The sequence below is a fragment of the Sphaeramia orbicularis genome, chromosome 24 (assembly GCF_902148855.1).
Source record: "Sphaeramia orbicularis chromosome 24, fSphaOr1.1, whole genome shotgun sequence".
Taxonomy (NCBI): domain Eukaryota; kingdom Metazoa; phylum Chordata; class Actinopteri; order Kurtiformes; family Apogonidae; genus Sphaeramia; species Sphaeramia orbicularis.
Window position 1 is genome coordinate 37193147 of NC_043979.1, and position 26533 is coordinate 37219679.

General features: G+C 39.5%; 1 protein-coding gene across 1 annotated transcript in view; it reads left to right on the forward strand.

Annotated features, from left to right (window-relative positions):
- syne1a (spectrin repeat containing, nuclear envelope 1a) overlaps positions 1–26533 on the forward strand; it is a 141839-nt gene that overhangs the window by 96431 nt on the left and 18875 nt on the right. Inside the window, exons 91-118 of the mRNA XM_030128026.1 lie at positions 472–591; positions 672–872; positions 1657–1830; positions 1969–2100; positions 2584–2780; positions 3359–3491; positions 3597–3779; positions 3914–4063; positions 4791–4967; positions 5068–5223; positions 5311–5466; positions 5556–5726; positions 6568–6701; positions 6802–7006; positions 10619–10801; positions 11630–11776; positions 11858–12012; positions 12161–12308; positions 12394–12488; positions 12759–12993; positions 14919–15170; positions 17087–17212; positions 18391–18546; positions 19194–19352; positions 21059–21225; positions 24661–24823; positions 25946–26133; positions 26258–26408. Of these exons, the coding sequence (XP_029983886.1) occupies positions 472–591; positions 672–872; positions 1657–1830; positions 1969–2100; positions 2584–2780; positions 3359–3491; positions 3597–3779; positions 3914–4063; positions 4791–4967; positions 5068–5223; positions 5311–5466; positions 5556–5726; positions 6568–6701; positions 6802–7006; positions 10619–10801; positions 11630–11776; positions 11858–12012; positions 12161–12308; positions 12394–12488; positions 12759–12993; positions 14919–15170; positions 17087–17212; positions 18391–18546; positions 19194–19352; positions 21059–21225; positions 24661–24823; positions 25946–26133; positions 26258–26408 (4614 nt within the window). The remainder of the gene's footprint in view (positions 1–471; positions 592–671; positions 873–1656; positions 1831–1968; positions 2101–2583; positions 2781–3358; positions 3492–3596; positions 3780–3913; positions 4064–4790; positions 4968–5067; positions 5224–5310; positions 5467–5555; positions 5727–6567; positions 6702–6801; positions 7007–10618; positions 10802–11629; positions 11777–11857; positions 12013–12160; positions 12309–12393; positions 12489–12758; positions 12994–14918; positions 15171–17086; positions 17213–18390; positions 18547–19193; positions 19353–21058; positions 21226–24660; positions 24824–25945; positions 26134–26257; positions 26409–26533) is intronic.

Sequence of the window (26533 nt, forward strand, 5' to 3'; positions counted from 1 at the left end):
TACATCCATCTATGGCCACTCTACAAATTCCCCCTGGCTAGGTTGTTGAGAATTTTTTTCCAGAACACATTTTTGATATCCCTCACTCACATCCTAAACTGTAAGTCTGATTGCAAACATATGTTCTGTAGATTATTATTAGACCAAGCTTATCAGTTATATAATGTTGCCTAAAGCATATCAAAATCTCAGTTAGGTTTCAACATATTAAAAAATGATATGAAATAATGTTACTTATGAGGGTGTTACATGAATAGACCAAAGAAAAGGGTGATCAAAAAAAAAACCTTTCATGTTTAAGGTTTGCTTCCACTTGGAAAATACACTGAAAGTTTAATTCAAATCTAGAGTTTGGCTGTAATATAAGATAAATCAAACTATAGGTCAAATATTTGTCCATTAGTAAAACTCACAGAATATATTTTATCACAATGTTGATCCGTGTGTGTAAACGGCTCATTATGTTTCCAGACATTATCAGAGGTGGAGGACAGTCTACGGGAGTTTGAGCAGAGAGTCACTGAGCTGAAGGCCAGATCAGAGGGACTCCATGCAGACCAAATCTCTAACCAGGAACTACTGAAACTGCAGGTAAAATCTGTCTGTCTTACACTTTTAATACATGAAGCACAGTGTTGTTTATTTACTAACATGTTGATTACCGGGTTCAGGATGTGTATGAGGAGCTGGTGTTGATCGTGGGCTCCAGACGTAGCAGCCTCAACCACGGCTTGTCTCTCAAGGCTCAGTATGAGGCTGCACTGCACGACCTCACAGACCTGGTGGACACGGCTCAGGACAAGATGGCCGCTGACCAGAAGATGACAGTGGCCTCTGTCATAGAGGTTCAGATGTTACTGGACAAACACAAAGTAAGGATTATGGAAAGAAATTAAGTGCTTTTAGCTACGAGGCTAACTATGTATTTTATGCAACGTTATACTTTTACTCTACATCAAAGAGGCAAATATTCGGCTTTTTACATCACTACATATGTCTGACAGCTTTGGTTACTTCCCATAGATGCTGTTGCTCATAGAATTGGAGTAAAATATTTTTACCTCTTCTCATGAAATGATTGTGACAATGTGATTTATTTGTCATGAAGTGTAACTGGAACTCAGTGTGTAGTCACTGCACCTGGTCAAAGGTGATTACTGATGAGTCTAAATGGGAACAAAAAGAGGAATGAAAACAAAATTACTCCAACTTTATGGGAAATTATATTGTTGATTGTATGCTTATGAACATGTTTTCATTTTTAAATTTTTATTTTATTTATGCTAATTTGTAGTCTGTGCAGCACTTTGGATACTTTGTGTTGGTAAAATGGGCTATACAGTTAAAAATGGATTGTACTGGCAAGGATATGTGCCTCTCTTATTGAATGATTACTAAATATGTTCAAATGTTTTGTTTTGGTTTGTTGTTTGTTTTTTTGGTCATCTGCTACAACAGTCCGAGGATCTTTCACAATACCATGCATTATTGTAGCTCAAACTACCCAGCAGTATAGAAAGTAGTTCAAATGAGCTCACCCCTTACATCCAGAACAGTAATATGTAACATACACATGAATGCGCTCCAACGCTGACAGGCTGTATTGTTGCTCATTCTGAGAAATATGAGTTCTCTGTATTTTCTTCTGTCCTGCAGGAATTCTTTCAGGGTCTGGAGTGCCATATGATCCTCACTCAGACATTTTTCAGTAAAGTATCAGGTCTGGTGACACAAAGGGAGACTCAGGCTTTGGAGGAGACGATGGCTTCAGCCCAGAGTGTGCTCAAACAGGCCCACAGGAGGGGGGTGGAGCTGGAGGGCATACTGGAGGTCAGTATGATTAATAGAGGGACAGAGGACACGATCAGTACCGTTTTGTTCCGTTCAGTTTCAGGTGCAAAAATAAATGACACTGCATACTGAAAGGTAATACCTGATCCTGACCCTGCTTTGTCCTGTCTCTGCCAGTCCTGGAGTCAGCTTGTGGAGGACTACCAGGCCTTGTGTAGACAGTTGGAGGCTGTGGAGTGCAGTATCCCATCTGTAGGTCTGGTAGAGGAGACAGAAGAGAGACTAACTGAAAGGATCAGCCTCTACCAGGTAAATAACCTGAAGGCTGCACACATATTCCTGCATCTTCTTGTCATATCCTTTACAGTGGTGGGGAAAAAAGTTTACATTCCATGCATTTGTGATGTATTACATTAAGCATCACTCTAAAGTCATTGAACTCTAAGTATTGTTCCATTCTCCACACCCACATGCTCTATTCTGCACATGCACTCTTTTATTGAGGTCAAAACTGGATGTTTCAGCAAGAAATGCATAAAGGGCAAAAAAAAAATCATTTGCATTTTTATGTGTCTGTCTGATGCAGCCACACCTTTAGCACACAAAAAGGATTTTTCCACAAATACTTCCTGATAATGTTTGAGATTATGTAAAATTTGTGATTGTAGTTTTTATGTTGTTAACCCTGACCCATGGTTTGAAATGTGCTGTAAATATACAGTCTTCCCCTAACATGTATCTCCTACTAGTGTACATGGTAACTCATCAGTCTATCGCCTCCTTGTCCACCAGCGTCTAAAGGCCAGTCTGACGGAGCATCAGCCTCAGCTGTACCAGGTACTGGAGGAAGGCAAAAGGCTTCTTCTGTCTGTCGGCTGTTCAGACTTGGAGAACCAGCTGACCCAGCTCGGGGAGCACTGGCTCTCATCCACCACCAAAGTCAACAAGGAGCTACACCGCCTCGACTCCACCCTTAAACACTGGAGCAGGTCAGGCTCTAACTGTGGTCTGAGATATCTTTTGTGGGCCTGTTTGTTTCTTTCACTCTTAGTCTAACAGTAATTTGTTAGTAATCTTGCTTTTTTTTTTACCCATAGTTTTTTTTAACCTACTGAATAGCTCAGTAATGTTTTTAATCATTGGCCTACTATTTCAAGTGTTGATTCATGCTGTTTTTTGTTAGTTTAGGCTTTGAAAAGTTGATGAAGTTAACTACTGTTATATGGTACATGTAGTTTGTTATATGAAACACACATACACATGCTATGATTTAACTACTTCAACTCTGCTTGTTTGATAAGTGGACTGTCAACTGGAACATATGGGGTTAAAAGGTTTCAACTGTATCATGTAAACAAAACATGACATAAATCAGTAATTCTCTTGTTTCTCCCCTCTTAACAAATGCATGTGGAATTGTACTGTATACTTGTCAAATACCCTTTGTATTTGCCAAAGGGAACGCAGAAGTATCTCCTTAGGACACTGACAATAAGAAGTGTCCTCTAAACTTTTCTAATGCTATTGTAACTAAATTAAAACATTGCATTTTGCTTGAAAACACCAGATACCAGAATGAGTCAGCAGAACTGAGACAGTGGTTGCAGTCGGCTCTGGACCGGCTGGAGTTCTGGACTACACAGTCGGTGACGGTGCCTCAGGAGCTGGAGACTGTCAGGGACCATCTGTATGCCTTCTTAGTAAGTCAGATTATCATATCATCATCATCATCATACTCCAGGTCTAAGAACAATATCAACACAATATTCAGGTCAATGTTACTCATTGGTACTTGTTTCTGGTAGGAATTTTCCAAGGAGGTGGATGCCAAGTCGTCCTTGCGTTCTTCTGTCCTGAGCACTGGAAACCAGCTCCTGCGGTTAAAAAGAGTAGATACAGCTGGTCTGAGGACAGCGCTGGGACAGGTCGACACTCAATGGGCTGAGCTGCTGACTCGGATTCCAGTCGTGCAAGAAAAGTTACACCAGGTGTGGAAGCACCTCCTGTTACGATATAAAAGATGTTATTTTCAGTTTGTCAAATGGGTCTAAGTAGTATTAACCTTTACAGGGTACAGATGCTTATGTATAACACCATTAACGCTTCTTCCCTTGTACCTTAGCTGCAGATGGAGAAGTTGGCATCACGGCACGCCATCACAGAGCTGATGAGTTGGATCTCTCTCATGGAAAACATCATAGAGGAAGACCAGGACAAGATTTTGGGAGCTGTAGGCTCAGAGGTGGTGCAGAACTTCTTACAGAAGTATAAGGTACACGTTGGACTCATTTTGTTAAAAACATATTAAATTGGGACATTTAGCTTGGTCATTCTTGAGCTGATGAGTGGAAATAGCTATTTGATTGATTAATTTTTCAGAACTGATAACTTTGTGATATTCAGGAGAAAAATGTTTCTCATGGGAAAAAAATTGTGTTAATTTTATAGCATAAACAAAAATCAAAGTATATTATCTCATTAAGGGAAGTAAGTGAGGTGTGTTCACCTTTTAGGCAGAGACCAGCAGGTTTAATGCCACTCCAGAAGAGGATAAGGTTCCCCATTTTTTTGTGCATCTTAAGTAAATGTCCTCAATTGTTCTTGATTTCTTTTGGGTAGATGACTATGAGTTGTGCTTCAGAAAGGAATACTTTTTGTTGCAGATCTTTTTGTGCCAATTTTAGGAGAGGCTGATTAAAATAACTTGTAAAATTGCACTGAAATCAAATTTAATTAAGTGCTCAACCATTATAAATGTGCCTTTGGTGTCCTCTTAAATCCATGATGGTTGGGCATGTTGTTTGCTAGACAGAAAAATAGTAGCATCAGTCATTCAGAATGTACCATGCTCATTAAAATGTAAAATTAGAAACTGGCATATTATTCACTAAAAATGCCCATTCCCTATCATAAAAATACAATCTTCTTTTTCCTTCTGCCCCCTCCTTTCACTGATATCCTCTTCTTGGTGGTCTCATTATGTCTCATCTGTGTTACAGGGCTTCCGCATAGACCTGACATGTAAGCAGCTAACTGTGGACTTCGTTAACCAGTCGGTGCTGCAGATCAGCAGCCAGGATGTGGAAGGAAAGCGTAGTGACAAAACAGATTTTGCTGAGAAGCTGGGAGCTATGAACAGACGTTGGCAGATACTGCAGGGGCTTATCACTGAAAAGGTAATGTTTCAGATACACACCAGGCAGGAATTACATCTAATATTTAATTATTTTTATATATTAATGTGTTAAATTGTCCTAAACTCTATTTGTATTATAGATTCAGCTTTTAGAAGGACTTTTGGAAGGTTGGTTGGAGCATGAAAATGGAGTCCAGGCCCTGAAGACCTGGCTCACACTACAGGAGGAGAAACTGAAGAAGAGACACAGGATAGAGGATGTAGCATCGGTGCAAAATGCACTTAAAGACTGTCAGGTACAGATACAGCTGAACTATGCATGTCACCAATAAACAGAGATTTCATCAACTCCGTAAGTCTTAAAATAAATGATGTCTCTACAGGAGTTGGAAGAATTAGTGAAGGAAAAAGAGAAGGATCTAGAGAAAGCAGAGGAACGTGGAAATGCTCTCATTCAGGATAAGAAAGGAAAAGCCTGTTCTGCTGTCAAAGAAACCCTCAAAGGCCTTAACAAGTCCTGGGCTCATTTGGACCACATGGTGAGCATTTTAAACCCCTTGTGAAAGATGACAATGGTTGTCAGTGTTTTGTCAGGACACTTACACACTTTCTCCCTTGTATTCCTCAGATAAGTCAGATGAAGGTGAGCCTCCGGTCGGTGCTGGAGCAATGGACGCTGTACCGGCGGGCTGCAGAGGAGATTAATGGATACCTGATGGAGGGAAGGTACTCTGTGTCCAGGCTGCACCTTCTTAATGGGTCTTTAGAGGCCGTCCAGCAGCAGGTGGAGAGTCTGGAGGTGAGGAGCACTGAGAGTAGACTCTTCTAGGAAATATGGGACACACCTGTGAAACTGTTTATTAAGCATGTTTTCTTCAGTTTAATTGTACTATAATGTCTTTCTCTAAACATTCAAAGTCAGTGTGCAGATATTTAAGAGTTTTGGGATTTTTGTTTGTTTTTTTATAATACTTTGCAGGACCTGATGTTGCCATCATATCTGATGAAAAGAGGTCCATTAACCCTTTATAGGGCACTCATAGAAATACTGTGAAATTCAAAATTGAATCTTTAGTGTATAATTGGAGGACCTAACAAGAATGTATTACTTTTATGAAATCTTTCAGTTTTTTATTATGTAGAAAATTAAAGTCAGTGAAATGGTTCCTTACACATAAGTGGCAAAAAATCTATATAAAATACAAGAAAAACACATGTAAGGTGAAGAGAACATCACTTTTAGAATATTACAATAACATAAGTGCTGATCCAGACACCTGTCAACATCCATATTATCCCTTTGAAAATCATTCCTTACATTAGTATCATTACTTCATGGTACCTAACAAAGCAGGTACACTCACTACTCATGCAGAGGTGACCTTACAGACCCTGTAGACCACATTTAACCTGAGATTGTTGACTCACTGTCCTCACTGTAACTATTAAACTGATAACTGATAAAGGGTTAAGCTCAAGTTACATTTATTTTTACTTGATACATTACTGACTTTGATTGAATTTAGAGCTTTCTTCTATAAAACACTTAGGTGAGGTATTGTTCAAAGAGTATTTTGTTATGAAGAGAATGTGTTGAGTAGATAAAGGAAAATTAACTGTTATTGGGTTTCTTTGCTCAGAATCTGCAAGAGGAGATGGATAAACAAGAAAGCAGTCTGAGGAAGTTTGGCTCCGTAACACAACAACTACTAACAGAATGTCACCCATCTGTGGCGGAAACACTCAACAGAGCCCTTCGGGACGTCAACATCAGGTCAGAGCAGAATCCCATACGAAAAACATTTCCTTTGAGTTAATTTGTGCTACTTGAAGTAACTGAGGCCACTGTGTTTTGCATATGTCCTCCGTCGTAGGTGGAACGGTCTACTCGAACAGATCTCTGAGCAGCTGAGAAGCAGTAAGGCGCTGCTGGCGTTGTGGCAGCGCTACAGGACGTCATATGGACAATGTGTGGCGGCGGTACAGAAACAGGAAGAATGTGCTGATCGGCTGCTGAAGAGTGCTACCGACAGGGAGATCACAGAGGAGGAGAGCAGTGCCTGGATGAAGGACTGCAATGTGAGTAGAAAATGTGTATTGTTTTAGAGCTTTCTTCTGTAAAACAAGGTCAAGTTTATTTATTTAGGAAATCTAAAACAATGGAAAGTGCCCAAAGTGCTGTACAAAGTCGTAGATACAAATGCAAGATATACTAAAACTAGTAAAATAAGAATAAATACAAGATATATTAAAACTCCTGAAGAAACAACGAATACACAGTAATAGGATTAATACAGTCGCAGAAAATATTATTAGACCACCCTTGTTTTCTTTAATTTCTTGTTCATTTTTATGCCTGGTACAACTAAAGGTACATTTGTTTAGACAAATCTAATGACAACAACAATAGCTCATAAGAGTTTAACTTAAGAGCTGATATCTAGAGATTTTCCATGGTTTTCTTGATAATAACCAAAATCACTGAAGTTCTTACATCAATAGCTATGGCATTGTACTGCCAAAAACAGTGCTGTTAGGCATTCCATGTTTTCTTTTCTGTTTGTTTTAGTCACATGATACACACAGGAGTTAGTACTTGATTGCATAACCATTGTTTTTGATGACTATCGATGGTCTAATAATTTTTTTTTGTGACTGTATATTAAAACTGATTAAAAACATAAAATGAATGCACAGTAATAGGATAAATAGCATCTAAAACACAACCAGAAGATCAAACAAATAAAAGTCACACACTTGTATTAAAAGCCAGTGCAAATCACTTGGATAGTGGTTAAACTGGAAATCTGGAAATGGCAAACATTAGAAAATGCACCCCCTCTTCCTTCAGCTCTTTCCTCATCCATCAACAAGACCTGTGATTGGCCAAAATCTGCTATTAAAGACTAGATTATCTAAAGCCGGAAAACAGATCCAAGAGGATGTGCAGCAATTGAATGTCTTCACAATCATTTGAATTACAATCTGTTGAACAGTGATTAGGGATTTTTCGCCCAGTGATGTCAAAATAGTGTCGCCTGTCCCAGCTATTACTGCTACTGCTATTTAAAATCCACACACCAGTTGTTAAAAAGTAGCCTCTCCCCTCAAACAGCAGCAAGATGTTGAAATTTCAGCTCTCCCCCTGTCTTCTAGGTTCTTAAGACGTGTGGATAAGCCCAGAGACAGTTTGTCAGCTCAGTCTAAGGATTCACAAAGCCTCTGTCGCCTCTGCTGCATACCAAATTGCAGCCTGTCCTTTTGTCTGCTTGAATGTAGATTCACAGCACAATCTAACAAAAGCCTTTTGAGAAGGGGAGAGGAGAGGGAACAGCAGGCCCCTGATTTACACTACAGGGGTGCCCCGGTGTCACGCTGGGCTTGTAGGGCCACACTGCGCCATGTCTAGAGATTTTATTTAACACTGTAAGAAGACTCTGGTACTAGTCACATGAAGTTGGAAACTGAATATTGGTGCATGGGTCCCCCTATCCAGTGGTGGAATGTAACAGTACTTTTATTCAAGTACTGCTTTTATGTTTAGGGTTCATACGAGTGCTTGAAATCTTTGAAAATGCTTGAATTTCAATGTTGTGTTTTCAAGGTTTTCTAGTGCAGAATATCAATCAATCAATAAATCAAATTTTATTTATATAGCACCAAATCATAACAAAAGTTATCTCATGACGCTTTACATATCGAGTTGGTCGAAACCAGACTCTAAGCCAATTTACAGAAACCCAACAGAATACTGGAATAAATGGTGAAATCCAGGTGTGTCAACCTAGTTTCTCTTTACATTTATCAGATTATGCTGTTTACATGGTCACTTGAATAATCTGATGACTCAGATCATGATCGGGGTCGTAGTGTTTTATGGTCAGGTAAATGGGTTCATACGAGTGCTTGAAATCCCTGAAAATGCTTGAATTTTAGTTTAGGAGCTTGAAAGAAAGTGGTTGTAATTATAACTCTGTGATGTGATTTATTTATTTATTTTTAATATTAACTCTGCCAGGTTAGATGGCAAGTCAAAGTGACCCACAGAGAGGTGATACATCTTGAAAAATAAAACTTTATGTCAAAAAAGAAAATTAGCGGGTGCTCTCAGGTCGACTCCAGATACATTTTTATCTTTGGCACAGTACGAGTTTGCCTGAAGAACGCCAAGTGGCTTCCCTTTTTTTGGATAAAACTTCTCCTTTAATTTCTAAATTTTTTGCCATTATAAAACATAATTTTAGATGTTTATAGCATAATACACTGTACATCATTGTGAGAAGTAGTGAAAGAAATAATCATGAGTATATGTATTCCTGTAGATACGTATCTTACTCCAGGGATAAGGTGCTGTGCTGGAAAAATTTGAAAATGACCCTGAAAAATGTTTGAATTTGACCTTGAAAAATGTATATGAACCCTGTATGTACAAATTTGAAGCACTTCTACTTTGAGTATTTCCATTGTAAATATTGTTCTTTTTACTCCATTTCATCTCTTCAGCTTTAGTTATTTTCCTGATTACAATTTCCCATAACTTTACTGTCCAGTGAAAATATATTATAAATCAATATTTGTGATGAACTGAAGGTTAAAGTGTATTGGTTAAAACCCTTCTTGGCTTATCTTTTAAAATGTATCATCACAAAACCAAAAGCAGAGCCCTGGTTTTCCTGGCTCTCACAGGACTCTGACACTGTAAACATATGATAATCATAAAATGTATGATGAATTATTGAAATTTAACAACCTCCCCTGACACTGAATCCTGACTTCTCAGCTTTCTATGGGTATATCTAATCTTGCTGATTCATTTAAGTCAGTTGAACAAATTAGAACAAATTTTAATATCCCTCTCAAATATTTTTAAATGTATCTTCAAATCTAGTGTTTTATTGATGGAGAAAACATTTATTTGAGATTATCAGAACGTCAGAGGTCTGCCAAATTTATCAATAAGCTATCAAAGTTCTATGCTATATTGTTACACCCAGACTCTTTGGATCATGACTCTCTGAAGCCACTGTGGGAGCTTGGTATGGGAGTCACATTTAGTCCTGCAGAGTGGACCAAGAGAAGATGAGTTAAAATTGAGAAGTAAAAAACTGTTATGTAGTTACCATGAGCTCAACCTTAAACATCTACAGAAGTAGAATTAAACCAGAAACAGACTAAGAACATTTTACAGCATAATACTTGTAGTTTTAATACTTTAATTTTGATTCACTGATAATCCAATCCAAACCCATCTTATTTCTAAAGCACTTTAAAATAACAAGGTTGGCCAAAGTGCTGTGCACATTTGCAATAAATACATATACATATTACTAAGAAGCAATGCTTGCATACTTTAACTAAAGTTACCTTGTAGTGGAGTATTTTTACAGCAGCTTTAGTATTTTTAGACTCTGACTGCTCCTCTCATAGTTGATACTTTGCCAAATCCACATAAGACTTAACCCTCAACCTGAAACTGTTTAGAAAAGTCAGATTTTCACATCTTAAGCAAAATAAACGTTTCTCTGTGGGTTAAAACCAGTTTACCACACTGGAAAACATTCCTTTTTCCTCAGAATAAGCACAAAACATATAAAAAAGTGTCTGTTTTGGTTCTGATATTTTTATCCCCCACACACAGGCATTTACAGATTGTTGCTAAAGTGCTTTTCTCTGAATGCATTACTGTTGCAGGCGTGCCTCGGTGACCAGACCTCAGTGCATCAGTCCCTCCAGCAGCTGCAGGCTTTAGGGGAACAGCTGAAGAGCCAAGTCGACGCCTCGTCCTCGGCAGCCCTCCAATCAGACCACCTGTCACTCACACATCGCTTAGCAACACTGGAGCACGCCCTTCACAGGCAACAGGAAATACTGCAGGTAAGATAGCAACACAGTCAGTAGGAAAATGGACAGTTTTATTTTATGCAAATAGCCTTTAAGTAGTGCTTCCAGAATGCTAAATTGCATGGATACTTTGCAAAAAAACAATATTCTATTTCTACCACATTTCCTGCAACAGAACACCATCCTTTCTTTTTTTTTAATATCAAATTTCCTTCTAAGATCCTGTCTGTTAAAAAAAATCAATATTGTAAAGTTCCATCTATTAAAACACATGAGTAAATCGTGCACTGTCAGTTTTAGCAGCACACATAAAGGGCAGTCACATCCGGAACACAATTCCAAAGGAAACGAGACTGATAATAAATTTCCAAACATTCACAACAAAGGTTAAAAAGTGGCGGTAACTTGCCCCTCTTTCTTTCTTTGAATAAGGACTGACTAGTTAATTAATTAGCTGTTACACACATCTGAGCCTTTGTTTTTGTGTTTTACATAACTAAAAACTGCAAAATAAAAAATAAATAAATAAAGTGGTGGTAGTGAGGTTAGACTGTTTTACTTTTTTCCTTCGAGGGTATGATTGTGAATAAGCTTTTTTATTGTTTGTTTGTTATTGTTTACACTATTTCTGTGTTGTTTATGCTGTAAATGTGTTTCTCTGTTGAAAAGCCCAACCAGGGACTGGTGTTACAAACCACCTCAGTGCTCTTTACTCTTTATGCAGAACATTGGATGTTCAATATGTCCACTGTGTTTCATTGCATTGTCCCTGATAGATAAATAAATGAGTAATAAGAATAATTCTAATAATTATGAAGTCTGTCATTTGAGTTTTGTCTTTCTCTGTGCGACTGTTTCTAGTTTGGATCTCAGGCCTGTGAGGGCTTCAGAGAGCAGCTCGACACATTGATCGGTAAAGCTGAGGAGGCTGAGGAGGTGCTAAAGGAGTCTGACCCTGTTGGTTCACCAGATCTTAATGCTATCCAGACACGTATGGAAAAACTAAAGGTACCAACAGCTCTTGCGTTGAGTGACTGAATATGATTCATGCTGATTGGGTCATACTGACGTGTGTTGATGCTTTCTTAGGTTCATCTGTTGAAGCTCAGCAGCCTCTCTCCAGATCTGGAGCGTGTTAATGATCTGGTGTACAGACTACCAGTCAGTGATGCAGATGTAAAACGCCTTCAGAGCCTCAACCGAGCCTGGACCGCCCACTGTGCTCACCTCACTGAGAGGTTCAGGTACAGAAACCCTGGAATCTGAGCAGCCACATGAATTCTGTGTTTATTTAGCAACATTTTACATCTAGAATACCAAACAGTATACCTTTACAGCATGTTTTTAATTTGATATTCAGCACGAGTGTGATGTTTCTCTGTCCATTCTCAGTAAACTGCAGGCAGTGCTGCTCCAACATCAGAGCTTCCTGCAGAAATGTGAGACGTGGATGGACTTCCTGTCTCAGACTGAACAGAAGTTGGCTGCTGAGATTTCAGGCAACTACCAAAGTCTCCTGGAGCAACAAAGAGATCACGAGGTCAGTGTGCTGAATATGTGCTCATTACTTTATGCTTCATGTGACTGAGTTGTTGTACTGAATCTGTCTATTTATTCATTTGCAGCTGTTCCAGGCTGAGATGTTCAGCAGACAGCAGATCCTGTACTCAATCATCAGTGATGGACATCAAATGCTGGACCAGGGACAAGTGGATGACAGGTAAACAGTTTTGTAATGTAAAAAATAAATGTGTGGAGTATGCAGTGTAACATACAGGATACTTACAACCATATCTTAATTATAGGATAGGAAAATAGCAATTAAATGAGTTTATTCTGATGCTCCACTGTGACGTGAACAGTGGACCTGCATGATTTTGTGTGTCTATAAGGCTACATTAGTCATTGCTTGCACATTTGTTTGAGTTTTATAGCAAAAGATCAGTAAATGTTGTTAATTGCTCTGTTTTATCTCACGTCCCCTCAACAGAGATGACTTTAGTTTGAAGCTGGCTTTGCTGAGTAACCAGTGGCAGGGTGTGGTGAGGCGGGCCCAGCAGAGAAGAGGCATTATCGATAGTCTGGTCCGACAGTGGCAGAACTACAGGGAGATGGCTGAGAAGCTACTGCGATGGCTCCAGGAAGTGAATCATGACCCAGACATACATCAGGCAGGGGAACCAGTGGCCCTGCAGCAGGCCAGAAACCTGTTAGACCAGATACAGGTAGGTCATGACACTAAAGTAGACCGCTTAGGCACCTCTTTACTTCAGTTTAATTTGGAAACTTCTCATTAATCTGTTTTTGTATTCTGATCAAAATTGAATTTGAGTGTAGCGCATTGATTAGAGTGAAGGTGACTTCAGGTACTGTCACTCCCACTCAGACTACGCACTAAATCATTACTCATAAAGCTTGTTTGAGAAGTTTATGCATTTTTTATTAGGTAATTTGAAGGGGATTTTGAGCATATTTGCATACTGAGGAACCTCATTTTTTTGGACTAACAAGCCTCATTTCCATGACCTTTTAGATATCCAATATTACCGAAACATTAGCACTATATTTACATATTTCTAAATGCATACAAACATCACAATTCACTAAAAGTCTTTTTCATCTTCTGTCTTATGTTCAGTCTTAACAAACATGTCAGTATTCTCTATTTAAAGGTATAATATGCAATATTACATCACATTATTTGAAGCTGTTTCATTACAATGAAATGAAACAACATGAGTTTGATTCACTAAATTTAAAGTGAGTAAAACTTTAACTCTTAAAGACCTAAACAACCACTGGTGAGTAAAAGCATCTACTGATCCTAAAATATTTAATAACTTCTGAACCACTAATCCCATCAGTACAGTCAAATAATTTAGGTAAGATGAAGTTTGTCACCTTTTCATTGTCAGCAGATATGACCTCTTCAAATATTTATACGCACCGTAGTTAATGTAGAAACACTGTCATCTTCTACAACACTGATTCGCTAGTAAAACCCATGGAGTTTGACAAACAACAGTGGCTGTAGATGCTTCATTCATGTTCAGTTATTGAAATCTTTCCTGAAAAAGTCACTTTTTCTTCAGTTTTTTCTGTTTTTGATAGTTACCCTCAGCTTTTATGAACATCTACATGATCACTAAAGTAAATACAGGAAAATACCTGATTTTCACAGAAAAATGCAAAATACAAAGTGTTACGCCCCGGCCTAGGGGTTTACCAGGGCGAACATAATAGGCTCAACTTTTGTCCCCTCCCAGCTCCCAAGCACACACGTCAGTCAAAAAACTAAAAGTTCACAGTATTTATTATTAGTATTTTTTCCTCAACAACTAAGGAAGGGTTAGGGGAGGGAGCGGCTAAAACAACAAACAAAATATCTTCTTTACAGTTTAAACTAAATTACCTTCTCAAAATAAATGCACGAAATAAAATACAGCAAACTTACCTAACTACCTAACCAAAACAGGAGAAAAGGTGAAAACAAAAGAACCGACCTCCCCTACCAGAAAAAGGATCGAATTTACAAAACAAAACTATTTACAATTATATACAATCGAAGTTTTACTTAATCACACGAGGACTGACGGTCACACTCACGAACACAGGGTTGGAAGCTGGCAGAAGAGCAAGAGCGAGCGAGGACGGAAACTGCAGGGCCATTTTTAAAGGGCTGGGCAATCATGCTCCACCAATCAGCAACCTGCAACAGACAGACACAAAAAGGCACAGCACACCTACAGGATGGGGGAGAACACACACACTAAACAGAAAACACATACATATACATATAAATAGACAAATTATGACCCAGGGTCATAACAAAAGGATAATATGATAATAAATGGTGCTAAATTATTTAAGAAAGGTTAACTAGAAAAAAAAAAAAATTGGGAACTGCCACAAAAATAGTACTAGGTCTTTATGTGTTAATACTGTAGTGATGGTGAAATTGGCAATGAAGGTGAAAACAACATTTCCCATGATCCTATGCTGCTTTACAATGTCATCAAATAGCTTCTTTTGTTATTGAAATAGCTCCTTCTGTTATTGTCTTGGTTTAGAGACTCCCTAGCAGTAGAAATGACACGCTGTGCATTTAAGAACCCCTCTACTAATAATCCTCATCCCTGTCCAACTGTAGACTCCCTTAGTTAACTGGTCCCCCCTGTCCCCCCTGTCTCTGTCTCTGCTCCTGCAGCTGAGGGAACGGGTGCTCCAGCGGCAGCAGGGGGGCTACATCCTGACAGTGGAGGCCGGCAGGAGCCTGCTGCTGTCGGCTGACGCCCGGGCCGAGTCCATGCTGCAAACAGAGCTGATGGAGATACAGGACAAGTGGAGGCACGCCCACCATCGGCTGGACCAACAGAGGAGGGAGCTGCACGGCCTGCTCAAGGTCTGTGACATAAACTGTGCTTTACTATTACAAACCAAGTTTTTGTTTTTTTTTTGGGGGGGGGGCTATGCATTTTACTTCTGATTTTGTGGTAAAGCACTTTCTGAATTCTTTCTGCAATAACTTTTACATATGTATATAAACTGTAGGATTATAATTATTATTATTATTCGTACTTTTTTTATAGTGTGTATTCTTTTGGTTTCTCTGGTGTCATTTCCACTCAACTTAAACCACAAGACAAACATAATTTATTAGATTTTACTTTCATTCTTTGCTTACATTTTTCTGTTTTGTCATTTCTGTCACACACTAACAACAATTTACTTTGCAGTTATGGTAGTAGTTCAATAAAATACATCAATGCATACAAAATAAATCATGCCAAACATTTGTTCTCTGACTGAAAATAAAGATGTAGGCTGAAACTTAAGTTCATTGTACATACCTATAACACTTTTAACTTATATGTTCACTTTACCCATATAACAGGCAACAAGGAAAATGAAACAAGAAAAGTATTGCACAGTATCAGTGTAGCAACACATATGACAAGTCATTTTTGTTATGTCCCGTCATTTTTGGTCAAATCTTCTTTCAGTTGTAATAGTTTTAACATTTTTTTATATTGATTATTACAACAGTTCCATACTTGATCTCTTAAGTGTCACTTGTTCACAACAGTGGTCTTTTTATTCTTTATTTCAAAGAGGGAGTGCTTAGATTCAGCTCTAGACATTATTTGTAGCATTCTGAAATCTTTGCAGTTGTTAGATATTAAAACATTCGACTCTGTAAATAATGAGTTTTTTATGTTGAACAGATTACAGTTGAAATAATGCAGTTTTATGGGACATGCTTTAGAGTTTGCAGTTGTGTGAAGCCTCGTTTGAGCCGAGATGTGTGTGTTTCAAACTAACCTAGATGCTGGTTCTGTGTTGTGCTGCAGTGCGAAGGTGCTGTGGAGGGTGCTGAAGGGCATTGGCTCATCCGTGTGCTTAATGCCTCTGCCCGTTTGTACACTCAGGACAGTGAAACCAGGTTATCACATGAATTATGCAGCGCTGCACCAGAAGACATGAACGACAGAGCTGGAGAATACTGATTTCTGTCTTCAGATTAACTGCAAAACATGCACTTCCTGTTCATACTAGCTAAAAACACACCAGCCTCGATCACATAAACACACATAAACACACATTCACGCTGCAGAGACTGTGCAGTGAGCTGTAATGATTTGGCCCCAGTGAGGAAGATTATACAGGGCTATGACTGTGCCTTCTTTTGAATGGCACAGAGTGACGCAGTTTAAATAGAAGATACATCCGGGCATCCAAGTTTTTTTGGGTTGTTTTTTTTTTTTTTTTGGAGGTGCTTCCCTCTTCTACCATTTTTCCCCTTAATCTCTCTCTCTTTCTGTCTGTTCTTCTGGGTTTGCTCTTAGAAAACAGCTTCAGTAGCTATTCTTGTCCTGTTTTTCTTTTACCATGACTCTTTCTTCAGGTATGCTTTTCTGCTGCAACATTTCTTACCAAATTTTATCCTAAACTGGACTGGTTTCAGACTCTGAAAATAGCTGTAATCTGTGTCCTTTGTAGCACAACCTTCCTCTTTGTGTTAATTCTTTCCTTTGCTTGTTGGATTTGTGCTGTATCACTCTCTGCTGCAGCTTTGGAGGTTTAGAACTGAGTGGGCAATGCTCAGTGTTACTGATGTGGCTTGATTTCAGACTTAAACAGAGTATTTACAGTCTGTGTGTCAGTTTATGTCGGCGTATTCTGCAGTTTCCTCTGTGATGCTGCAGCTGTGAGAAGAATTTATAGCAACTTCTCTGAGTGCATTAAGCTCAGCAGTCTGTGTGCGTATGTTTGTTTTCTTATTTTTCCTCCTCTAAGTCTAACTGTTTGTTTGTGTAGAATTGGGAGCGATGTGAGAAGGGTATAGATGCATCACTTGAGAAGCTGAGGGCCTTTAAGAGGAAGCTGTCTTTGCCACTGCCGGATCACCACGAAGAGCTGCACTCGGAGCAAATCAGATGCAAGGTGAGCAGAATTTAATCCACACATGCACACGTTCACTTAGCTTTCAATTTCCAGGTTTATGTGTCACATTAATGCACAGGCACGTCCCACTTAATAACCCAGGGGCTCTTCCTCTCATACAGTTTTTACTTGGACACAAACGCAGACACATACACACTTGTCCTTGCTCTACCCTCTTAATCTGGCTACAGGCACAGACAGACAGACGAAAAAATAAGCTGCTGTCTCATTATGTGTCCTTGTTTGTCGTGTTATGACTGCTGGTGGTATAATAGTTTTAATTCTCCTTCTGCTGCTTATTTTATACCATGTTTAGATTTTGTAATTTGGCAGAAAGTAAGCTTTTTAAACAAAGAATTGGCAACATGGCTCAAGCTAGAATGATCCCAACATGCTGCTGAATTGAGCAAATAGATGTCACACTATCCTTGTTTGGCTCCAGAGAAATTATCTCCTTTTGATATTGTGAGTTAACCACTGGACACTGTGTGCAGTCATGTTTCATGCATGGCACATTGTCAGCTCCTCAGGGAGGAGGGGGGAGTGTAGCTGAACACAGTAAGCATCAGCTGAGGACGGAGAGGGGGTGGGGTAAGAGGAGGAGAGAGAGAGAGAGAGAGACACAGTGCATGCGCATGAGACTGAACGAGAGAGAGCATCCCTTTTTGCTGTGGGGGTGTATGAGTGTGTGTGCGTGCTTCCTTTTGTGTGTGTTGCGTAATGGAGATGTTCTCCGGGTCCACAAATGATTACAACGCAGCAGAACCGTCACAGTGACGGAGGAGGAGATGCAAGGTTAGATGCTTCTGCTATCCTGTCCTGCTTTTAACCTTGGATCTAGCTGTTTTTTTCTGATTCTTTGCATTATTTTGCTTTGATTTTATGCTATTTCAAGAAAATCAAGACTGTATCCTTGCTTTTGATATTACAGTTATTTTGAAACAATTCTATGCTGAAACGTTCATTGTCAGTTTGATGTTTTGTTCATCATTTTTGTAAAGGTGAAGCAGGTGCAGCAGCTCTTTGGTTTTCTGTCTGTTTGACTGTTATATGGAACCACATTTGTGTCCAACAGAAATAATTCTTGTAATTCTAATTTAAGTGGGTGTTTATATTTAAGCGTGCTCTGTTTACATTCTTCATCTTTCCTGTTTTTTTGTCACGTCATGTGGGTGCAGGAGTTGGAGAACAGTGTAGAGGGCTGGACTGATGACCTCACTTCCTTGTTCTTGCTGAGGGATGCCTTAGAGGGCGTGGTTAGTGCTGATGACATCACTGTCCTTCAGGAACGCCTCCAGCTTCTCCAACGACAGTGGGAGGAAGTCTGCCACCAGGTACACCCCCTCTGCGCTCACATTCACACAGAAGGGACTGTTGTGTGTTAAGTATTTGAAAATGGCATTTTATTCCCATAATAATCTAATGCCTTGTATTTTTGAGGGTCTTTTTTCTTTCTCACTCACACATTGTGCTCCTAGCCTAAAATTAAACCACAAACCACCAAGTTTAATTTTGCTCTGCTGGGATCACTTAACATTCTTCTTTGGAGACAGTTTTTACTGTAGACAGACAGTGCTAACAGCTGTGGAACATTTTCAAGCCCAGAGTTCTACTGTGCTTAACTTTCTATATCCATGGCTAACACTTTAGGCGTCACAGAACCAGAAAACACAGATGTTTGATTAATATTAAAACAGGATTAGGGGCAGATTTGGAGACATAGCTGTGACGAATGCACAGTGTATGAAGCGGCACAGCCCTTTAGATCCTCTGGCATGAGTTGTTTCTAACAGGCTCAAAGTGCAGATCTACAGTCTACCAAACCTGCAACCAAACCACCTTTTATTTTATAGCTTAATTTTGTTTATATTCCACGAAAATATCTCTCCTATTAAACTGCAAAATCTGTCAGTTTTTTTTCTGTTTTTACTGTTTCTCACATACCCTTCCTTTCCGTTTTTCTTTCTCTGTGTCCCATTAGCTTTCCCTGCGCAGGCAGCAGGTGAGCGAGAAGTTAAATGAGTGGGCTGTGTTTAATGAGAAGAACAAGGAGCTGTGTGAATGGCTCACACAGATGGAGAGCAAGGTCTCTCAGAATGGAGACATCAGCATCGAAGAGATGATTGAGAAGCTGCGAAAGGTAATTTGAGTATCTAATATTAATAGAAAATGTGACAGATGCATACAGTACATGTGTGTAAACACATTGACACCATCCACTTATGAAGGAGTGAATACAAGGGTCAAAAAAAGATTTTATATGATCTATTTTTTTCCACCATTTATCACCTAACAAGATATTTACATACATTATCTGCTCTGTTAACTGTATAAATACTCATGCTAATTTCAGAGCAGTTCTTGAGGAATAGTTAAAGCATATTTGAGAAAAAAAAAATTTTTTTTCAAATGGTTTGTAGAAACTGGTTGTAAACACTTAGAATAATTCTGTTTTTTCCTACTGTGAATACCTGTGCATAAAAATGGTCAAGGTTCAATTAACAGTTATATCAAACATGTTAAAATATGTTGGAAACAACATTTTTTACACAAGTCCAGCAGCATACATAATAAATAAAATTAACTAAATACAGACCCCTTTAATAAATGACTAGGATACAAAGCAGTCAAAAATATTGAACACTGTTAAAACCGAGGATCACAGACCCAATTACAGCATTAGCAGTCGCAGGAAAAAAGGGGAAAATGTAATTTAATATTTTACTTAGACCTCTAACATTTTGCATGTTCATCAGAGTGATATTAACTCTTTAAGTGCCAGACAGTTAAGGGGCTAATAAGCCTTAAAAGTGCCACAGAATTTGGCCGTTTTTCAGTATTTCGCGTCGTTTTTATAATATTTGAAGAATCCTGCAGGAAACCGCTCGGTAACATCCGACCGATTGCTGATTAGATCCAAAACGCACCGGACGCAGCCGATTCATTATTGATCGTAATTTGCATAATTTATAATAATAATGATGATGATAATAATAATAATAATAATAATCTTTATTTATATAGCACTTTTCATACATTAAAAACTGTAGCACAAAGTGCTTTACATATCAGTTTAAAAATCAGTACCGCCCCCCACCCACACCCACCCACTCACCCACACACACACACACACACACACACACACACCCGCACACACACACATATACATGCAAACCCACAAGCTCACACATACTTAAGAAGACTAACTGAGCACAGGTAGACCAGAACAAAAATGTACAAGTAAAAGTAAAACATCAATTTAGGAGGCGCTGTCTCAGGGAGCCTTCCGCACCAGGATGCAGCCGCCGACCCCGGCGACCAGGCACCAGCAACACAGCCCCGCATCCCAACCAGTGGGAGAGGGCCAACTGGGACCCCCACCCACCAGAAAGGAGCGGACCCCAGTGAGAGAAGGCGCCACAGCCCCCGGAGTCCACAGCTGCCCCCCGGCATGGAGGGCTCCCTCTGATGAAACACCGGAGAATAAGAAACATTAAAAAGATATAAAAATATTATTCGGTCGCGTGACCTCAAATTCCCGTCGGCTTGGTCTCAAAAGGGGGACACAGAAAGAACGTCATCGAAATGTGAGAAAGAAATGGGGGTGGATGGTTTGTTTGTCCACAAATATGGCGTGTTCTCCAAAGCCGATCTGATCGGCCCGTGGCACTTTACAGGTTGTTTTCGTAAAGCCGATTTAATCGGCCCATGGCACTGAAAGTGTTAAATATTTACCAGGGCTCATAATATGGATGCAGCACTTCCTTGAGGCTGACTAATGCTGATGCACAGAGTATGGACCCACCACCCTGTGCTAACATTCACCTTCATGGTGTTTCCTTCCAGGATTACCAGGAGGAGATCAGTGTTGCACAGGAGAACAAGCAGCAGCTCCAGGTTATGGGTGAGCGTCTGGCCAGGGCCAGCCAGGACAGCAAGGCGGCCGAGATCCAACACAAACTCAGCAAAGTGAGCGAGCGCTGGCAACACCTGCTGGACCTCATCGCTGCCAGGTGAGTCCTCCTGACTGTCACGACTAAATGACAGTGTTATTTAGGGTTATTGAATTCCAGATCTTATAGCAGAAAGGCAAGGAAACGTGTCTGGTCTTAAAAATTTTGTTTCGTTGAAAAGAAAAATACTCCAAGGTTTTTTGCACAGATTCAGGTTTTTTTTTTGCTGTTTACCAATAACCAATATGAGATTCCAGTTGACATCACAGGCAGGATCCTGTCATGTGGAAGTAAAGAAGGAGGCTAATAAAGTCAGAATATGTGATTTAATTATAAAGTGACGTACAGTCGCGGAAAAGATTATTAGACCACCCTTGTTTTCTTCAATTTCTTGTTCATTTTAATGCCTGGTACACCTAAAAGTACATTTGTTTGGATAAATATAATGATACCAACAAAAATAGCTCATAAGAGTTTAATTTCAGAGCTGATATCTATCCGTTTTCCATGGTTTTCTTGATAATAACCAAAATCACTTCAGTTCTTACATCAATAGCTATGGCATTGTACTGACAAAAACAGTGCTTTTAGGCATTCCATGTTTTCTTTTCTGTCTGTTTCAGTCACAGGATACACACAGGAGTTAGTACTTGATTACATAACCATTGTTTTTGATGGGCTAATAATTTTTTCCACGACTGTATAAGTGACTTCATGAGCGGCTGGATTTGATGGTGGCTTTTTCTGGAACTAAAGGTGTGTGTTAATGTGAGATGTCCCCACATGGTTTGGTTGTCCAGAGCTGTCACCCCAAATACTTCAGTGGTGTAGCACCTTCTGCTAATTAGCTCCATCATCTGTCTTCCATGTTTATATTCACAGACTCTCACCCACACAGAACTGTGATGGCTGTTGATATAATGTGACATTAAAGTTATGAATGGAGATGTGACAGTTCAGACTCAGATCTCAGTCCAAAAAATTCAAACTGTGTCTGATTTACATGTCTGATCTGATTAGAAAAGATCAGACTTGATGTGGTTAGAGCTGTCATGAATAAAAAAACAAATCTGTTCATCATGCAAGTAAAAACATCAGCATTTACCACGTTAATCTGCAGTCTGTGTATAGCCTAACTGAAGACTTGCATTGGTCTGGATTCCTCACCATGTTATCTCTCATGACACTTCAGCACAGGGTGGGAAATTAATTTTCCCACATTGCTGTTGAGGCATTTCCTGATTCCTTTGCTGTCAGTGCAGCTTCTACTCAGTGAAGCAGCAAATAGACCAGGGGCAGGTCCCATTCACGCTTACTCCTGATCTCTTCTCTTGTCAGTTTTATATATGCAGAGATGATGCACACTGCACTTTGAAACTGAAGATGTGAAAATGGCTTAAATATCACCTTTATCACTGATTTGCAAACAGCCTGACCTGACTCAAACTCTGACTCTGCTCTCCTTTCTTTCTTCTGGTTGTTTCCCTTTGGGACTATAATGGGAGGGGTGGTGGTGGGGGTGTTGACCTCATACTGACAGCTGCTTTCTTTGTCTCTTACCTCCATCTTAAAACCAAATGCACAAGGAGACACTTTAGTCATCATATTGAGCAGACTGCGTTGCCATTTGGTGTTTTTAGAGCATTTTTGTCAAGTTGAGGAGCAGTTTCTGGACTTTTCATTTTCCAAAGAGATGGGATTTTATTTTACTTTATTCTAAATATGTTTTTGGAACCTCTTTCTGTCCATGGAAGTTTTCACACATGCATGAAGCTGGTAGCATTTATCTTTGCATAAGTTTTTTTTTTTTTATTCCAACACAAGGCAGCTCTGTGGCTCCTGCCTCTGACTGTAAGTCTCCATTTAGAAACAGCAGTACTTGTCACTCTCAGGCACTCCAACTCTCTAACACACACACATACACACATGCCTGTTTGGGCTTCTCTTTTTTTAACCTTGAAGAGCAACAGTTGATAAGTCACAGTTGTACCACCCCGCCACTACCTGCTCGCCCTCCCCCTTTTGCACAGACAGACTTTAGAGAAAGTCCCATGTGGAGCTCACAGACGAAAGAGAAGGGTGTTTGGATCCACAAACTAACACTTCCTGACATTATCGTTGTCTTTGGGAATTTGGCACCCCCATGGTTTTGGATTTAGGGTCGGATAACATGGCAGGATGCCCGAGCGAGGATCTGCCGGACTGCGACTGCGATATCAACAGGCAGGACTTTTTTCAGTACAGACTCAATATGATAAACATCTATAGCTTTAATGGAAGCGAATTCATCTACAAGCTTTTCTGATATAGTTGTTTTTGCAATGTGTGTCTTTTTCTCTGTATGATTGTTATTTTAGCTTCATGGTTGAGAAGAAATGTGGCAGAACTTGTGTCTAAAAATATTTTCGTCATTGTGGTTTTAAGTTGTTTCAGTGCTCAGGGTGGAAATTGTCATGAAGAAGACAAAAGATGGAATATTAATGTTTTCTGGCTACTAATTAACCTGAACTGATGCAGAGACGACATGAGTAGCATGAATAGATATTTTTGTGCTTAGTGTTTCATCAGGGTCAGCTGTGCATGTATACAAAGTATTCTGACTTGCATCATGTTGTACTGTAAGAAAATTTACAGCAAATCTCTGAATTTGGAGACTCAGTGTGTTGTTAATTCCATGTAGCTTCTGCACCACAGTACTGCAAGATGGCAACGCTCTTTCGTTCATCGGTCTGTTGACCTGAGCATGTGCACAAGACAAGTCTCACTAAAGCATTAGCTCGTAGCGTAGAACAGATGTGTTGAATGTGTGTTTACAGCCACCGCCTTCTTAATGAATTTGCATTGTTTTTTAGGGTGAGGCTTCGAGTCTTAAGATGTCTGGTCATGTCCTTGTAAACAGATGGATGTGTGCTAAGTATAACATGATTTTGTGGACTGTAATGCTAAGAGTTTATAAATGCCAGTGTGCTGTTGTAGGTTCCCAGTTGGTGTGAGGGGTTCAAATAAGGTTTTTACCCTTGGCCCTCACTGCAGGGTATTGTCATCAGTTCGTCATCCATCTGTCTGTCCATCTGCATGTACAAAACATTTTTGCCTGGACTGAAGGCTGAGGGTTTTTAAGTGCGGGCACATTATGTCATAATCTTGTAACGGAGCAAGTCTGGCCTCTCTGATCTAAGGAACACTGCTTATGTCTGGCATATTACTCTACCATGGCTTTGGTTTTGTGCTGCTGAGTCATGAATACTTTTAATTTCAGCTACAATATGTTATTCACACTTAGGTGCAACGTTACATGCAGTATCTGTTTTTTGCGGTGATTTATTACATTTTCCTGTTTTGCTTCATTTTTGTGACTGTACAAAATCAACTGAAAGAAGCAGAAAAAAGTTAAGTTTTCAGTGACAATAATAGCTTAGTGAGTGGTCACAGATTTCTCCTGACTGATCACTGTCATCCCATAATCCAACTCTGACCCCCATGCTCCTGTTTCAGGGTGAAGAAGTTGAGGGAAACCCTGGTGGCAGTGCAGCAGTTGGATAAAAACATGAGCAGCCTGCGTTCTTGGCTGGCTCACATTGAGACAGAGCTGTCCAGACCCATCGTCTACGACACCTGTGATGACCAGGAGATCCAGAGGAAACTCAACCAGCAGCAGGTGAGTGGAACAGAACCTACACTGGAAAAACACCAGAAAACTCCAGTCACAGGAAATACATAACAAACCACACAACAAAAGCCTGCCTTGTGTGTGATAAATATACTCCATTTTGCAGCACCATAAAGCTTGGCAAATATTGAGAGAGCACATTGTATTTTATGGAAAACATGTAAATAAGGGTAAACAAACATAACTCAACATAATGTGACTCAAACTGAGTTGGTGGAAAATGAGTGACACCGAAGCACATGAGGGAACCACAGCATGACTCACACACACACACACACACACACACACACATCTGAGTGTATGTTTTAAACTTGCCTACAGTCAGTACAGTCAGTATCAGTATCTTTGCTGCTGCCAAGATGCCGCTCTAAATCCGGACTGGATTCTACGACCCCATAGACCTCCTTCCTCTTCAAAGCGCCAGAGTTAACTGCACATGCATTTAGTTTATCAGACCACACTATATTCCCAGCTTTTACAGAAGTAAAAGCACTAACATCACACTGTGAACATCCTTTACTTGTAGTAAAGCCGTGCTTTTCTATTACATTACATTTTTTATTAATTTACTGCTGCAGTAACATGTATGATATATTTTACTGCTGTACATGTTTACAGTTGAGCTCATTTAAGTGATCTGATAAACTGATGATAGTTAGGTAGAAATGCATCATATTCTATAAGCTCATCAGAGACTTTTAACTTCACTGTCATGTAAGAACCACACATTTCTACGAACTCAGCTCTTTATGAGCTCAGGAAAACTACCGTTTTTAGTTTTGTGCATTTTCCAGTGAAGTCAAGAAGGTTTTTGAAGAGTTCACTTGATGCATGAGTAGCATTAAATGGAAATACTCAAGTAAAGAGTAGAAATATATATTAACATTACATTTTTGCATTCTAGTCTGTCCTTTTTGGAGTGAATTGCTTTTTATAATGTAGCACCAGAAGCCTCCTTTATACATAATATGCATTCCAAGTAATGTCTGAAATGGTGTTGCAAAAAAATAAAATCTTCTCTTAAGTTAAAGTGGAGTAGTAAGGTAGAATGTACATCTAGAACATTTACCTTTGATGATGCACAAACTAAGTGATCGTTCATGGTTTTAGGAGCTGCAGAGGGACATCGAGAAACACAGCACCGGTGTTGCATCTGTGTTAAACCTCTGTGAAGTCCTGCTCCATGACTGCGATGCCTGCTCCACGGAGACAGAGTGTGATTCCATCCAACAGGCAACCAGAGGCCTGGACAGACGATGGAGGAACATCTGTGCCATGTCTATGGAGAGGAGACTCAAGTCAGTGCCTCTTGGATCATTTCTTCTTCATTGTGTTCATGTGCAAACTGTTTTTGCTTTCATGATGAGTTAAAATATTAAGTTGTAACATTACTGCCTTCATGCTGCAACTTTTTCTTATCAGGATTGAGGAGACGTGGAGGTTGTGGCAGAAGTTTCTGGATGATTACTCCAGGTTTGAGGACTGGCTAAAGACTTCAGAAAGAACAGCAGCTCTGCCCAACTCCTCTGGAGTGCTCTATACTGTCGCTAAAGAGGAGCTCAAGAAGTTTGAGGTGTGTAAACCAGAGTAAAAGAGTAAAAAGCTGCAGTAGTTACTGTGTAATTACATGTGTTTGCACTAAAACTGGTTGTAAAGTAAAAATAAACATAGATGTCTGTATGTTTTCTAGTATTTTCA